The sequence below is a fragment of the Protopterus annectens genome, chromosome 1.part1 (assembly GCF_019279795.1).
Source record: "Protopterus annectens isolate FY-2018-M chromosome 1.part1, PAN1.0, whole genome shotgun sequence".
NCBI lineage: Eukaryota > Metazoa > Chordata > Ceratodontiformes > Protopteridae > Protopterus > Protopterus annectens.
Genome location: NC_056726.1, coordinates 118474324 through 118489088, shown reverse-complemented (window position 1 = coordinate 118489088; position 14765 = coordinate 118474324). Strand labels below are relative to the sequence as shown.

At 32.5% G+C, this 14765-nt stretch overlaps 1 protein-coding gene across 1 annotated transcript in view; it reads right to left on the bottom strand.

Annotated features, from left to right (window-relative positions):
* LOC122814238 (dynein axonemal heavy chain 5-like) overlaps positions 1–14765 on the bottom strand; it is a 3525594-nt gene that overhangs the window by 2658459 nt on the left and 852370 nt on the right. Inside the window, exon 22 of the mRNA XM_044086840.1 lies at positions 13234–13445. Coding sequence (XP_043942775.1) covers positions 13234–13445 — 212 coding nt within the window. The remainder of the gene's footprint in view (positions 1–13233; positions 13446–14765) is intronic.

Genomic DNA, 14765 nt, shown 5'->3' with positions numbered 1-14765 from the left:
AGGGAAAGGAAGGGAAGAAATCAAATACCAACATGGAAGTACAGAACAGAGAAAACTGTCAAGCAATTAAGACAAAAAGTGTCATTGTTAAACAAGCATAGAAGAGGGAACAGATCAACAAAAATACTTAGACATGATAAAAGCAACGTACAGTTTCAGAACAGACCAGGATCTATTGTACACTATTGTAAATAAACTAAAGATATCAGCAGAGGTAAAAAAACTTGGAAGATATGCAGATAAATACAAAGGAAAAGTTTTATAGAGAATTGGGAACAAAGCAAAAGGAATAGAAACACCTCCAAAAAGAAGACATAAACGCATTTAGGAGAAATATCCATAAAGACCCTGTGGAACATAACAAAGATGCTGAATGGATGTTAAAGGAACAGTAAGAAATTCAAATGCACATGATATGAAATGGGATAAAGTAATCGCCAGAGAAATTGAAGCAAAAATTAAGAAATGCTCCTAAGTGGAAAACCCCAAGTCCTGATGAAGTACCTAACGTTTGGCTAAAAGTATTAACATCTTTACATAAAGATTTATCCTTGAGTAAGAACTACTTACATGCACATCCTGAACAAACATCAACTTAGTTAACAACAAAAAAAAATGAAAGTTCTCTTAAGAGTGAACCTGCAAGCTATCCTACAATAACTCATAGTTTTAAGTACTGGAAAACAATCAAGTTGATCAGGATCTGATTCAGGAATGATTAAGGGGAGGTGAATTTAAACCACAAGATGAAAGGTTAGTATTGACAGCCCGGGATAGTGGACTACATACATTGATCATGTGGGAGAAACAGAGAAATGCAGGTTCTGTAAAACAGAACTGGAAACATTCACACATCTTGTTCATGGGTGTGATACACTAATTGCAGAGGGTCTGTATGCTGAAAGGCATAATAATGTGGCAAGACTGTTGCATTGGGGATTATGCAAACATTACAATACTGAAGTAGCTAGAAGTATTGGAAACATGAACCACAAAGCATTATAGAGAATGATGAAATTTATATCACATGGGATCACCCATTGCCAACAGTTCAGAAAATTGATGTGACACAACCAGATATAATAGTCCATGAACATAGGAAAAAGTGCATCCAGTGATTACAGTGTCTTACGTACAGAGAGACACAATGTCATAAAATAACAGGATTTGCAGGCAGAAGAAAGGGCAATGTGAAAGAAGGATAGCCAGACAGTTCCAATAGCAGTAGGAGCAATGAATCTGATAAAAAATAATTTATATTCATGTTTGCTACTGATGCATGTAACTCCATACGAATTACAGAAGGAGTCAGTTCTGGCTACAAAGAGCATCAAAGATTGAACCAATACTAATTTCATGAACTTTAATCATACGTAGGAATGGGGTCCATTCTCGTCATGGTACTAGAAACCCCAAAAACTAAAAATTAAAGAATGAAACTGTTAAGGATGGTGATGTAGCAGTATTAGATAATGCACTGAGATATATATATATATATATATATATATATATATATATATATATATATATATATCTGTATATCAGACTCCTATATTTGGCTGACACAACAAACACAGCTGGTTGACATATGCAGATGGTTGACTAATGTACTAGATTGACAATCACCGGCTGTGGGAATATTCCCTTTCCCTATGGATTATGCAGTCTCAGAGTTGGTATATACAATTAGCAGGAGGTGTGGGGGAGGTCCATTCAAAGAATGATGCCATTTGTTCTTTTTTTTTTTGCATTCAGTGAGAATTTTCTTCATTTATGTACAGTTGACTGTCGACATTTGCAATGTCGATCTTTTGTGGTTGATGTTTGCCTTCAACATTTTTGCTTTGTTGACTAAATTAATTAATCCCACAGAGATAGACAGATAAACAGATAGATAAATAGACAGATAGATAGATAGATAGATAGATAGATAGATAGATAGATAGATAGAGACATAAACTAAATCCTGATTCAGAGACTTTTGAAATATTGTATTTCAATCTATTGCCAAAGTTCAAGAAATAAGTCATTGTTATACTGTAAGAATTGTTTTTAAATGGACAAGTTATTAAATTTGAATTTTAACTGGATATATATCACTACTTTATATATTAACATTGATTATTTTAGAAGTGTGGCAGTTTTAGAAAGTTGGTTATGTTAATTTTCCAAGTGTTTACACGACAAAATGAAAGGCATTGTTATTCTAAAAGATTTTGTTTTTACGCACAACTTATTCTTATTCAATAATATATTATAACAACAAAGTGACAGAAGTTACTATGGTAGAATACAATGTGTAGTTAGTTTAATAGACTCTGCTGTTATACATATTTTCTTATCCAGTAATAACTTATAATCACACAGAGATGGGGTTACTATGACCCTTACATATGCTATATTGGGAGGAAGAGTTTCTTTTAAAACATAATTTTTCTCATGTAGTTCTCTGCAAGTACTTCACTGATAACATTTTGATTATTTGGCATTGCAATGAGAGCCTTTTTGATGACTTTTATCTTTATGAAAGTGGAGCTGAAAGTTAAAAATTACCATTCAAAAGAGTTATACAATTATTTCTTTTTTAGATACTATGAAAATTGCTGGCATTTAGCTTGTTTTTCTAGATAATTAGTTTAACTGTAGTCATCCTCAATACCTTAAGGTTAATATGCTAAAAAAGTGTCTAACATCGAACATATGATTAAAAGAATATAACCCCAAACCCAAAACTAACTGTTGTAGGCAGGGGGCAAGCCCCCATGCACCTCCCATGTGGGGGGCTGCACTCCCCACACCCCCTGCTCTTTAAATATACCAACTGTGAGACTGCACTACAGTGCAGTAAGGGAAATCTTCCCTTTACTGCGTTATAGTGTGGTCTCGGAGTTGATATATTTAAAGAGTGGGGGTGGGGGTGCAGAGGGGCTTGCCCCCCTTCTTACAACAGTCAGGTAAGTTCCCTTTCTTTTTTTTTTTTAATCATAAGTTCGATGTTTGAAACTTCGAACATTTAAATTAGATTATTTAATGTTCAAAGTTTTCAAATTTCGAACATATGATATAGACCCAAAAGAACAACCTGAGTCATTTAGAAAACCAGAAAATTAGATACATTTTATTCAGATGTTGTAAATGTATTTGAGAGATCTTTAAAAGTATGTTAAATAAGACATTTGAGGAAGTAGAAAGTAAATGATAAGCATGTTCAATGACTGGAAATATTAGCAATACACCTAATAGAACTGGGAACTGACATACTATGATTAGATTTGTTGTAAAATATACCAGGGGACCATAGATTGGTATGAAAATCCTTAACAAATATTAAAATACTTCATTTTTAAATGATAAAATGCAAATAGTTTTAGGTAATATACCACACACTACTTACAGATGGAATATTATCATGAAGAATATCTTAATTTGTGACACAGACAGAAAAAGTAGCACTATTAAGGGTACTTTTTAATGGGGTGACGGCTAATGGTGTTAGTATATTGCACATAGAAGTAGCAACTTTTGATTGTTTTCTTATTTGAAATACCATCAGGTCAGTTTACATTGTAAGATGTTGGTGTATTGCCTCTTATTTGTGCAAAACAGAAAGGATATGAAAAAGTGGTTCAAACAGAACATTTATGACTTTGTCATAGGTCTAGAGAAAACTCTGTTTGTAAACACATTGCTAATAAAGGACTGACTATTGTTTTAAATTCACCAGTATCAGTGCTTTCATTTAATCATTTTGGGAGGTAACGTGTGAAGGGCTAGCAATTGTTCCTCAAAATATAGAAGTGTCAGAAAGATAAAATGAATGAAATAAATACTTTAAACAATAAATATATGGACATTTTAAGCCACAAAGTCATGACAAATATAAACGGATAACTTTTTCTATAAATCCTAAATCTATGAATATACTAGCTAACAAGACTAAAAGATTAAATAAACTTAACCATATTAAAGAAATCTATTCTCCAACAAAAAATGGTATCTGATTTACCAAATATATGAAGTGAGTTTAGAGAATTTTTTTTTAAAATTAAACTAACCCAATAATTTGATTAATAGTACAAAAGATATTCAATCTTTTATAAGAAATAATATAAAGAACAGACTATCAGAAACACAAATAAAATTAATAGATAAACAAACATCTTTTAAAGAAGTAAAATATCAAATCACTAAACTTAAGCAAAATAAAGCTTCTGGTAATGATGGTATCATTTCTGAAATTTACAAGGTTTTGCCTGCCAAAGCATTAACTCTGAAACACACAGTATTCAATATAGCTCAAAATAATAACATTATACCCCCCTCTTGGACGTACACATTTATTTCTCCCATACTAAAGTCTGATAAAAATCCTGTAAAATGTGCTTCATATAGGCCCATCTCATTATTAAACATAGACTACAAAATGTTCATGTCTATTTATGCTGATAGACTCAAAAAAATGTTACCATCCCTGGTAAATATGGATCAAGCAGGTTTTATAAGTAATAGAACTTCTTATGACAACATCAAAAGAACAATGACTTTAATTGAATCAGTAAAAGCCTTAAAGAATAATTTGACTCTTGTTAGTTTAGATATTAACTGTGCCTTCGACTCAGTTAATTGGGACTATCTTTTTTATCTTACTGAAGGACTTAAACTTTTCTAATAGCTTTATTAATCTTGCAACTCAATTATATAATGAACGTCAAGCCTACATAAAATAGATACAAATATATCCCAGAACATACCCATTGTAAAATGAACTAGGCAAGGTTGCCCTTTATCTCCAGTTTTATTCACATTAATTGTGGAACCTTAGGCTAACTTAATAAGGGATAACAATAATATACAAGGTTATAGACTAAATCTTAATGAAACATCAAAAATCCAAATGTTTGCTGATGATTGTATTAATCAGTCTTGGTGGTACTAACCCCATCTTACAAGAATTGTTTAAAAATATGGATATATTTCAAAAAAGTTCTGGTCTTAACTTTAATAACTCTAAAACACAAATTATTCTAACTGGTTCCAAAAGTTATAATATACAAGATCAGTATAAAAATATATACCTCAATCTCAACAAATAACATATCTAGGTATAATTATAGCAACTAATATTAAAGACATGTTTCACCTAAATTACAGTAAAAGTGTAACAACCATAGAGACTCTAATAAGCAAGTGGAGCAAGATTCTATTTACAATGGATGAAAAACTTTCCATTGTAAAGATGATCTTGCTTCCAAAGATCTTATACATAATGCAATCTATTTCTATTCCCCCTACAGGCTCTTATATTAAATAATTTAACACACTGATGAAAAAACTTTTTGTGGCATCCGATAAAGCCTAGAATTGCATTGTCTTATCATATGTATAGCTGGGAAAATGGAGGTATATCTTTTCAAGTCTAGAACTTTTTTCAATTTCAACAGTTATTAAAACAATTGTTTATCTTATAGATGGAGAGCATTTTGCAAAATGGAAATATTTTATGTTAAATTTATCCCAAAATACTAAAAATAAAGATAATAATCATCTATCACAGTTAATAAATAATTCATTTATATGGAATTTGAGAGAGTACTTTTTCAATTATTCCACTCAAATTTTTAAATCTACATATGTAACTTTAATTCTAAAGGACTTTAAAAACTATATATTTAGGTTTATTGAGAATTGGTTGTTCCTCATTTTTCCCATTGCCTATATACAAGGGATAATTCTGTCTGCATATAATTCTAAAATGTTGATATTTAAACAAAAGCAATTAATGTTTTGGCATCAAATGCTAAATAAAAATGAGACAAAATCTATTAATGCTCTTATAGATGAATATAACCTTAACACTTTACTTTGGTCAGATTTGCAAGAGTTTAGAAAATATATTCTAGATAAGCTAATTTTAATCCCCTCAAATGCTAAGAATTCAATACCCAAACTTATTCAATATTTGATTTTATATACTTATAATACTTTACCAGTTAAAAAAATAATATATCATATATTTATAGAGCAATTAAACAAGATCTAGATGTATATTCAGATAACTATTGGAATTAATTTTCTGTAAACAATAGTTTTGTTTGCTCAGAAAACGACAAAGTTAATTTACTTCAGTCAGCCAGTAAAACCACTTCCTCCATTAAATGGAAAATCTTCACGTGGAGATTTTTACATAAATCTTTCATCACACCTCAGAAAATGAATAAGATAACTAAACAAGATATTGTTTGCTGGAGATATAACGCAGTAACAAACGCTGATTGGAATCATATATTTTATGACTGTGTACTATTGAAGAAATTTTGGGAAGAAGTTAACACTTTTTTACAGGCAGTCTTTAGACAATTTCATGCTTACAAAATTGCTTGTATTATTCAATACACCTGTTCCAGACTGTATAAACTGTATAAACCAAAACAAATATTTTTTGCTCTGGTCTATACTGTCCATTGCCAGGAAAACAATTACAAGAAACTGGAATTCCTCATCGGTTTTCTCATTTAAAGAGTTTAAAGGTATTATCTAAGTTAGAAATGTTAACTATACAATCTAAATCTACAAGGAATACAAAATTATATTACAAATGGGAAAATATACATGAATTATTAGTTAAAGAACTGGATAAATGACTATTTATTTATTTATTTATTTTATTTTACTTAATTGAGCTTGTTGTTAGATAGTGAACATTAATGGATATAAGAACATGTCTAGCATTTTCAGCGGAGGCCCGGGGAGAAAAGCTCCACATTAACAGTAAGTAATTACATGTTCATAGAATACAAATTAGTCTCAGGCACAGACTACAACATACATTTTCTCTTACTAGTCTGACCAAGAAGGATTACTTATAGCCAGTGTTATCGGGCACAGACTACAACATACATTTTCTCTTACTAGTCTGACCAAGAAGGATTGCTTATGCGGTAATCTTTCTTTTTTTATCTTTTATTCATTATTTTTATTTTTCTTCTGCCAAAATTAACTTAATTGAGCTTGTTGTTAGATAGTGAACATTATTGTATATAGTTTTCTGTGCTACTACAGTTACTGTATTAATTTTTTATTTTTAAATATTGTACTTTAAAAATTCAACTTATTCAATTTTTTTCAAAATATCTGTTCATTATATTAATGTTTTCAATAAAGCTGTTTTAAAAAAAAAAAAAAAATATATATATATATATATATATATATATATATATATATATATAAGTGTCTACAACCAAATATAAAGCATGTAAGAGAAAGTTAAAGTTTAACACATTCATATAATCTGAAACAAAGCTCAAACCATATATACATGATCCTGAATTTTCAACCCCCAATTTTATAATATATGGTATTAGCTGAAAGCAAAAAAAAAAGACCTGGTATTGTAATTATAATGGTAAGATCATCATGCCTAACCTACACAACATTCAACCACCCTGCATACCAGGAAGTGATGCAATTATAACAAACACTACTAACAGTAAAAATAAGCACCAACATGTTGGTAGTATGTATTTAAAACCATCCACAGCAACTGAACTACACCTTCATACAATCAACTAGTTCAATAACAAATGCAATGTTGAAATATTATTACACATGATTTCAAAATTCATTGGAATCAAAAACCATTGAGAATGCTGGCTTTCAAATGAAGTCACTCATCCTTGCATAGCTAATTACAACATCTGCCAAACAATCTCATAGAGAAAAATGACCGAATTCTAAGAAAGCATTCTGGAAAACTTTCCTCTTTCTGGAACACTTCCAAACCATCTCAGTGATCATGAAGCAACCTTTACTATCTGGAAAAATAAAGGCCCATCATTTCAATCAAAGATAGCATTACTAAAACCTATACAAAAGAGATTGGAATACAATAATAGATTACTTACAAAATGCAGGTAATGTGATCAAGACTCTAACCCTGTTTCCCGTGCTTCTCATTGAAATTGTAAATAAATATACTCATCTATGACAAATGACAAATGAGAATAAAAGATAGCTCAGTTCCCTTGATAACGTTCTCTATTTATCAATTATCAAAGACAATAAACTAAGAGATTTAGCTTGATTAGAACACAAAAACAACAATAACCCAAGAACATTAAAGAAACATAGAGCACTTATTACTATGTTAAAGTGGTAGTATGTCTGCATGTATGGAAAAAAAAAAACAACAAAAGAATGTTACAACAATATACAAACAAACAATATCTGCAACTTCAAAGACTTCTGGACAACCATAATAAACTAGTGGGAACATATGTACTCCTCAGGATCTGCCACCTAATCTCAGTGGCATTTTAATTCAGTAGTCAAGTAATCTAGCATTAAACATGACAGTTCTTTAACTCAGTATAAGAGCTGCATTACAAACAAACCCAACATTTTTCTTACAGACAGTTGACATGTCAATCACAAAAGAAGTTGCTCCCAATTTTAAGAGGTGTTGGATTAGCACTGATGTTTAACCTTCTGAAAACAACTGAATCCAGATATACTACTCCATCCTATTATAATTAATTTCTATATTATAACATCGAAGTTGTAAAACTTCGAATGTTATAATATCGAACCCACTACATCGAAGGCTGAAAATAGCGAAGCCGCTGAACATCATATTCTTACCTAGGGCAAGATTTTGGTGGGCCGCTCTGTGGCTTCACTATTTCCTCCACTGTGGTGCAATAGTTACAGACCTTAGGGTAAGGGTGCAGGTTAAGGTAAGTGGATAGGTAGGAATGTATGTATGGTTTAGTGTAAGGTTAGAAGTAGGGTTTTGTTAAGTGTATGTGTGTGTATTAATTAGTTTGTTTATGTATAGTTTCTTAGGGTAAGTGCGCGATAGTTACGGACCTTAAGGTTAGGGTGCGGGTTAAGGTTAGTGGATAGATAGGAATGTATGTACGGTTTAGTGTAGGGTTAGAAGTAGGGTTTTATTAAATGTATGTGTGTTTATTATTTAGTTTGTTTGTGTATAGCTCCTTAGGGTAAGTGTGCGACAGTTACGGACCTTAGGGTTAAGGTGTGGGTTAAGGTTAGTGGATAGATAGGAATGTATGTACAGTTTAGTGTAGGGTTAGAAGTAGGGTTTTGTTAAGTGTATGTGTGTGGATTATTTTGGTGTGCTTGTGTTGTGTGTATGTTTCTCGGAACAGCAAATTTTTTCCCTGGGGAGAAATTCACTATTCTGAGTGTTCGAAGTTATCACATTTCGAAATTCCAAGTTCGTGCTTATGGTGTTCGATATTTTGGAATTTCGATTATGTGATATAGACCTTATAATTCTAATAACTGAGAAACTTTTGCATATTTTACATGGGAAAGGAACATTTCTTGTCTTATTATGCTTGTATTGTTTCTTGGATAAATTCCTTTTCTCCTTATATAGTTTCCTGGATTATTTCTTATTTGATTGCACTGTTTGATTTTAGTGCAGTATGCTCAAGCATTAAATGTTTTTGTTTGGAGAGAATAAAGCTGTATCTCTTAGTGATTCATGGAATTTTAAACTTATTTACCTGTGAACTCTACTTGTATTTAAAGTGTAATGGTCATGTTATTTTCCATATCTTTGCACCATGGTACATGGTACGGAAAGTGCTAAACTGCATTTCCTTTTAACTGGAAAATGTTTGCAGCTGCAGGTTGTGTGGAACAAGTTTTACAATTTTCACTAAACTTACAAACCCATCACTGAGGCCAAAGCATAAACTTTAACCTTGGTGGCATCAGCACAGGGAAATCACAAAGCACATCTACAGACCTTTAATAGATGAATCATTACCCATGTGCAGAGATGTAGCCATTAAAATCCATGAATGTAGATTGTGGTATCCCTACAATGATCTCACTAAGGAATGTATTACATTTATTTAATTTATCTATAGTTTAATAAAATATTATAAAGCTTTTTATTTAAAAAAAAAACAGTCCAAATAACTGAAAAAGGAGAAGGATAAAAATGCATTGCTATTCTTCCTCCATTAGATGCCACCATGCACCTTGAAATATGACGAACGCGCTATAAAGGAAAAGACAACATCCTAAGCTTTTCAAGAGAAACCTCACTGAAAGAACCTCTGCCATAGAATAGCCAGCTGTGTGTGAAAAAAAGTGTTTTCCAGTATTCCACACGTTCCTGTTGTTTTCTTAAATCCAGCGGTTCGCAAGTTGTCCACACTTTATGTTAATCTGACCACATAGTTGCCTCCCACTCCCCTTTGATTGGCTCATCAATAAGCATCTTTTAATGAGGGCACTCCCTTTAAACTAATTAATTCATTTACTTCACACTGTATCCCATAGATCCAGAATACTGAAAACACAAGTTAACTACAAGGGTAAGCAACTATTCCCAGGTAAAAAATCTCACTCAAAATTGATCCCATTTATTATTGAAGCTAAGCTGTTTATAGACAGTGTGGCCTCAGCTTTCGCTCTTTTGAATATTTTGCACTGATTTTACCTACTTTACCTTCAATCTTAGCTGGCTTACTAGAACTCAATTTTCTGGGCAGTGTGGCAACTGCCTCATGTTTACTGACAACCCACTTCTTCTAACACAGCCCCACCTGTGTTAGATGTACCTACATATCTAAATTGTTTTGAATCAATTCCTTTATATAGTAGGGCTAATGGGTGCTACAAGGCAGGTAAAAAAGATCAGAGCAAGATGGTCAAAACTGATGAGGGAGTGAATCTAGATGGGTGGAGCAATTAGGGGAAATGCTTAAGATCCTTTGCAAATACCTTCTGATACATTTTATCGCACACAAATCCTATAATATTATTTGGTCCCTTCTTTACAGAACTATATCTTAGTTTTACATTATTGTAGAATAAGATACTTTCAGTTACTAGTGTAGGACATTTATGAACATATGTATATGACTTGTGATAGAAATGTGCTTAAGAAATTGTATTTAGGAATGGTCTGCATTGCTACGCTGCAGTTTTCATTTTATATGCATTCAACCACTATATTTCTAACTGTACAGAGGTATATCTTTTGGCTTCATATTTAATTAAAGGAATATGTTTATTTATATTGAATGGTACTTCCATAAGCTTAGGTTTAAAATGGCACTTCAGATAAGTTAGCCTAGTTTTCACTTATGAACTTGCACACAGACATGCCACAGACACATGCACAAACACATACACATATACACATGTAATGTGCACATTTTTGTTTTTCCTTAATTGAGGGCTCCCCCTCTGTCTTTTCTGAAAATGCAATAATTGCCAATAGGACTAACCCAAGAAATGAACAAATAAATATTTGTACAATGAAGTTAAGTAGCAGAATATGGCAAAATGTGCATGTATCACCAGGTTTAAATGAATTCTTCAGCATTTCCTATTTTTTATAAGTGGATTATTGCATCAAATTAAATAAATAGCACCAGCTGTTTAAAACATATACAATGGTTAATTATTTAATTAAAGTGTTAATTTTGTTATCTTCACAAAGTATATGTTTAAAATGCTTTCAAAACACATGTTGGACTTTATGTAAGATTAAGTTCTGGGTATTTTATGTTTTTTATGTAGCTATTTTGACTTTTCTTTCTTCACATTTTTTTCTGCTAAAGAAATTTAATTAAATGCCACAAATATGACTTTAATATACATATCAATACTTACTAACACTGAATTTCCCCAGACAAAAGTCTGGATTAACTATTTACTTAAAGGAGGAAATTAGGCTTGTGTTTTATACTTAGGTTTGCCACTTATACTATGGTAACACCTTAAGACTGCCTTAACTGCTGATGGCAAAACTTTGAGGAAATATAACTGTGGACCCTCAATCAGTCAACAGCTGGAGCAGTGTTTTTAGTTATGTCTCACTGATATTGTACTTCATTGCCCTAAACATCAAAACAAAAATTTTATATGATTTTATTCTTAACACAAATTTATAACAGTGAGAAAGAATGTATTATATTACCGAGTCTCATCTCTTCCATTTAAAAGCTGCAACAAAAAAGTTTAGTAGCTGCACACAACTGTCATGGTATTGCAGAAAACAAAGTTTGATGGCTGATACAGGTACTAGCTAATCATTTAGTGAAAAGAAAGGAGACTACCTCAACACAGAGACACTTTGCCTACTTACCTATGTAAACTTCCTTGACACATTGTCAGACACTTACTCAAGACAATTTCCATCAGTTAGGTCTAGCTGTACAAATGGGACTTCTTATGATTTTGTTTTATATCTCACATCAAGCTTTGGTGGCCTCTGAGTTAGAGAACTGATCCTGCAATAAGTGTCCTACATTGATATCACTATTGATTTATTTATTTCACATCTGTCTGCTTATTTTCTATATGTACTAAAGGCAACAAATTCATCTGCCACTCAAGAAGTTATCTTGACTGCATTTCACTTATACTTTAACACTTTCTAAGATTCTCAAAGTAAAGCCAGCCAGTCAGAACACATGAAGAAATATGAATGAACCAGCTAGCCACTTCCTTTAAAAAAACAATAAAAATAATGACTGAGAATCACATACACTAATTTGTTTAATGCAAACGGGTATGTGACTTGTATGTGTGATAAAGAGAACTGAGAGAGCACACTTTATTTGAAAAATGAGCTCCCCTTCATTAAATTTGTCCGAACAATATAAGATGTTGTAGTGAGTAAGGTACCAAGGGAAACTACTACAATTCCAGCAGAATGACCTAAAACCAGAGGTAATAAAGTGTTGCTCATTATACTTTAGACCGATAATGCTCAAGACTCAAGAAGTGATATTCTCTTTCATTATATAAACAAATATTCTGGTAGGAGAAAGTCTCCTTTACCTAACTATTCATTATTCCACTGGTTCAGTAGCTATGTATGCATCATTCATTCTCATAGCAACACTGTAGGACTCACTACTTATCTGTCCAGTGCATTTCATATTATGTCTGTTATTAACACTTAAGAGTTGTTGTCTTACCATATAGTTTTAACTACTGAGATGGAAGTGTCACTGATATTACATTACTAAAACTCTTTAGGAAGTTCTACCACTGAAATGGCTGTGAATATCATAAATATTGCCTCATTTCCACATATTAAAATAATTTGATTCAAATTCAAGTAAGGCTGTGATTACTGCAATATGATGTTAATGAATAAATCTTTCCTAAAGCTTTTCAGCACCAAATACAAAGTCAAATAAAACTAATTGTATGTTATTCTGTTTAGATTCCATGTACCTGGTGACTGCCACATAGGTCTGATGAAGAAAAGCCTCAATGTTCACACTGTTCCATGCCAACGTGGACAGGCCTGGTTGAAACTGATGATTGGTGGCTTCTGTTTGAGGCTGAAAGAGCAATGCGAGGCAGGGTGGAATCATGTCCTTTACTTTTTGGTATTCCTGTACTATGTTCTCCAGATGACTTTTGTACATCTTCAGCTTCTTTTCCTAAAAGGATGCAAGAGAGAAATGGATAACATCATGGGACAGTATTGCAAGTTCCTGACCAATGTTCTCATTTTACTTTAATTTTGGCTACAGCTGTATATGCAACAATTAAAACAACGTATTTTGTCCAGTGGACTTTGTACTCAGCAAAGACAAAGGTAATTGTTTTAAAATAATAAAAGTATCTCTTTAGAATAAAGTCAACTAATACCAAAATGACCAAAACAATACTGCAAGTAGTAGAAAATAACTAGGGACTTTGATATAATTAAATGCAAAAATAAGTATTTGCCAAAAGTTCAGCAATGAATCATTTTCTGAAACATATATTTTCTATCACTATTTTTGAAATTCAGCTCAAGCACAGCCCAGCATTCAGCACTGACAAACAGTCATCACAAAAAAAAGGAAGTGGGCTTGTCATCTAACACTGGTCTGGGTTAAAAATGTGACAAGTGAATTACTGGAATCAGTCTTACCAATAGAAGTCAAGGTTATAAACATCATCCCTATTGTTGCTGCTACTCTGAGAGTTTGTGGTATTCTACCTTGTAACATATATAGCCGATTGTATTACTACTGGTCAATGCTCAGACATAATCATGGCTGGATAGTACCACAGCACTTACATGATCTTCTTCCTCTCTTCCTGTCATATATTGATACTGGTCACTTCATTCACTGAAAAATGGAAGAATAAACCTCAGTCTATGATGAAAGAACTTTCCTCTGTTGTCCTCAGGTACCTGACATAGAATAAACACTGTTTTAACAGCCAGGTAAAACACTGGCAAGGAAAGGTGGGCAGGAGTGACAGTAGGTTTACATGTCATAGAATTTTTTATCTATAGCCTAATGCAGATTACATTAACAAGACTACTCTGGGAATTTCACAAACTCATATGTAAGAGTTGTGACTCTGCAACTTCTTCACTTACTTGCATAAAAAAAAATCCCCCTGAAATAGTGGTGGAATCTGTCCTTTGTGCCATGGCCTTGTGGCAAAGGTCTGTCACCTGAAGCATGTTCATAAGCATCTGGTTGTTCTGAAACCAGTAACACCTCACAGACCATTATAACAACTTCATCCTCAGGTGTGTATCCAACATGATGAAGGTCAAGGCAGTTATTAAATCAGGAAGGTGCAGAGAGCATGAACCTCATTTTGAGTCATTTTTGACCAAAAGTCATGACCGCCTGGGTGCTCTGCAGTGATAGAAATAACCATCACAAGACAGTGGCCAACACTTTTCCATTAAATGCCTTCCACTGAGCAGACATTAGAGATAACTTTATCTGATTTATGATCAGACTATAACT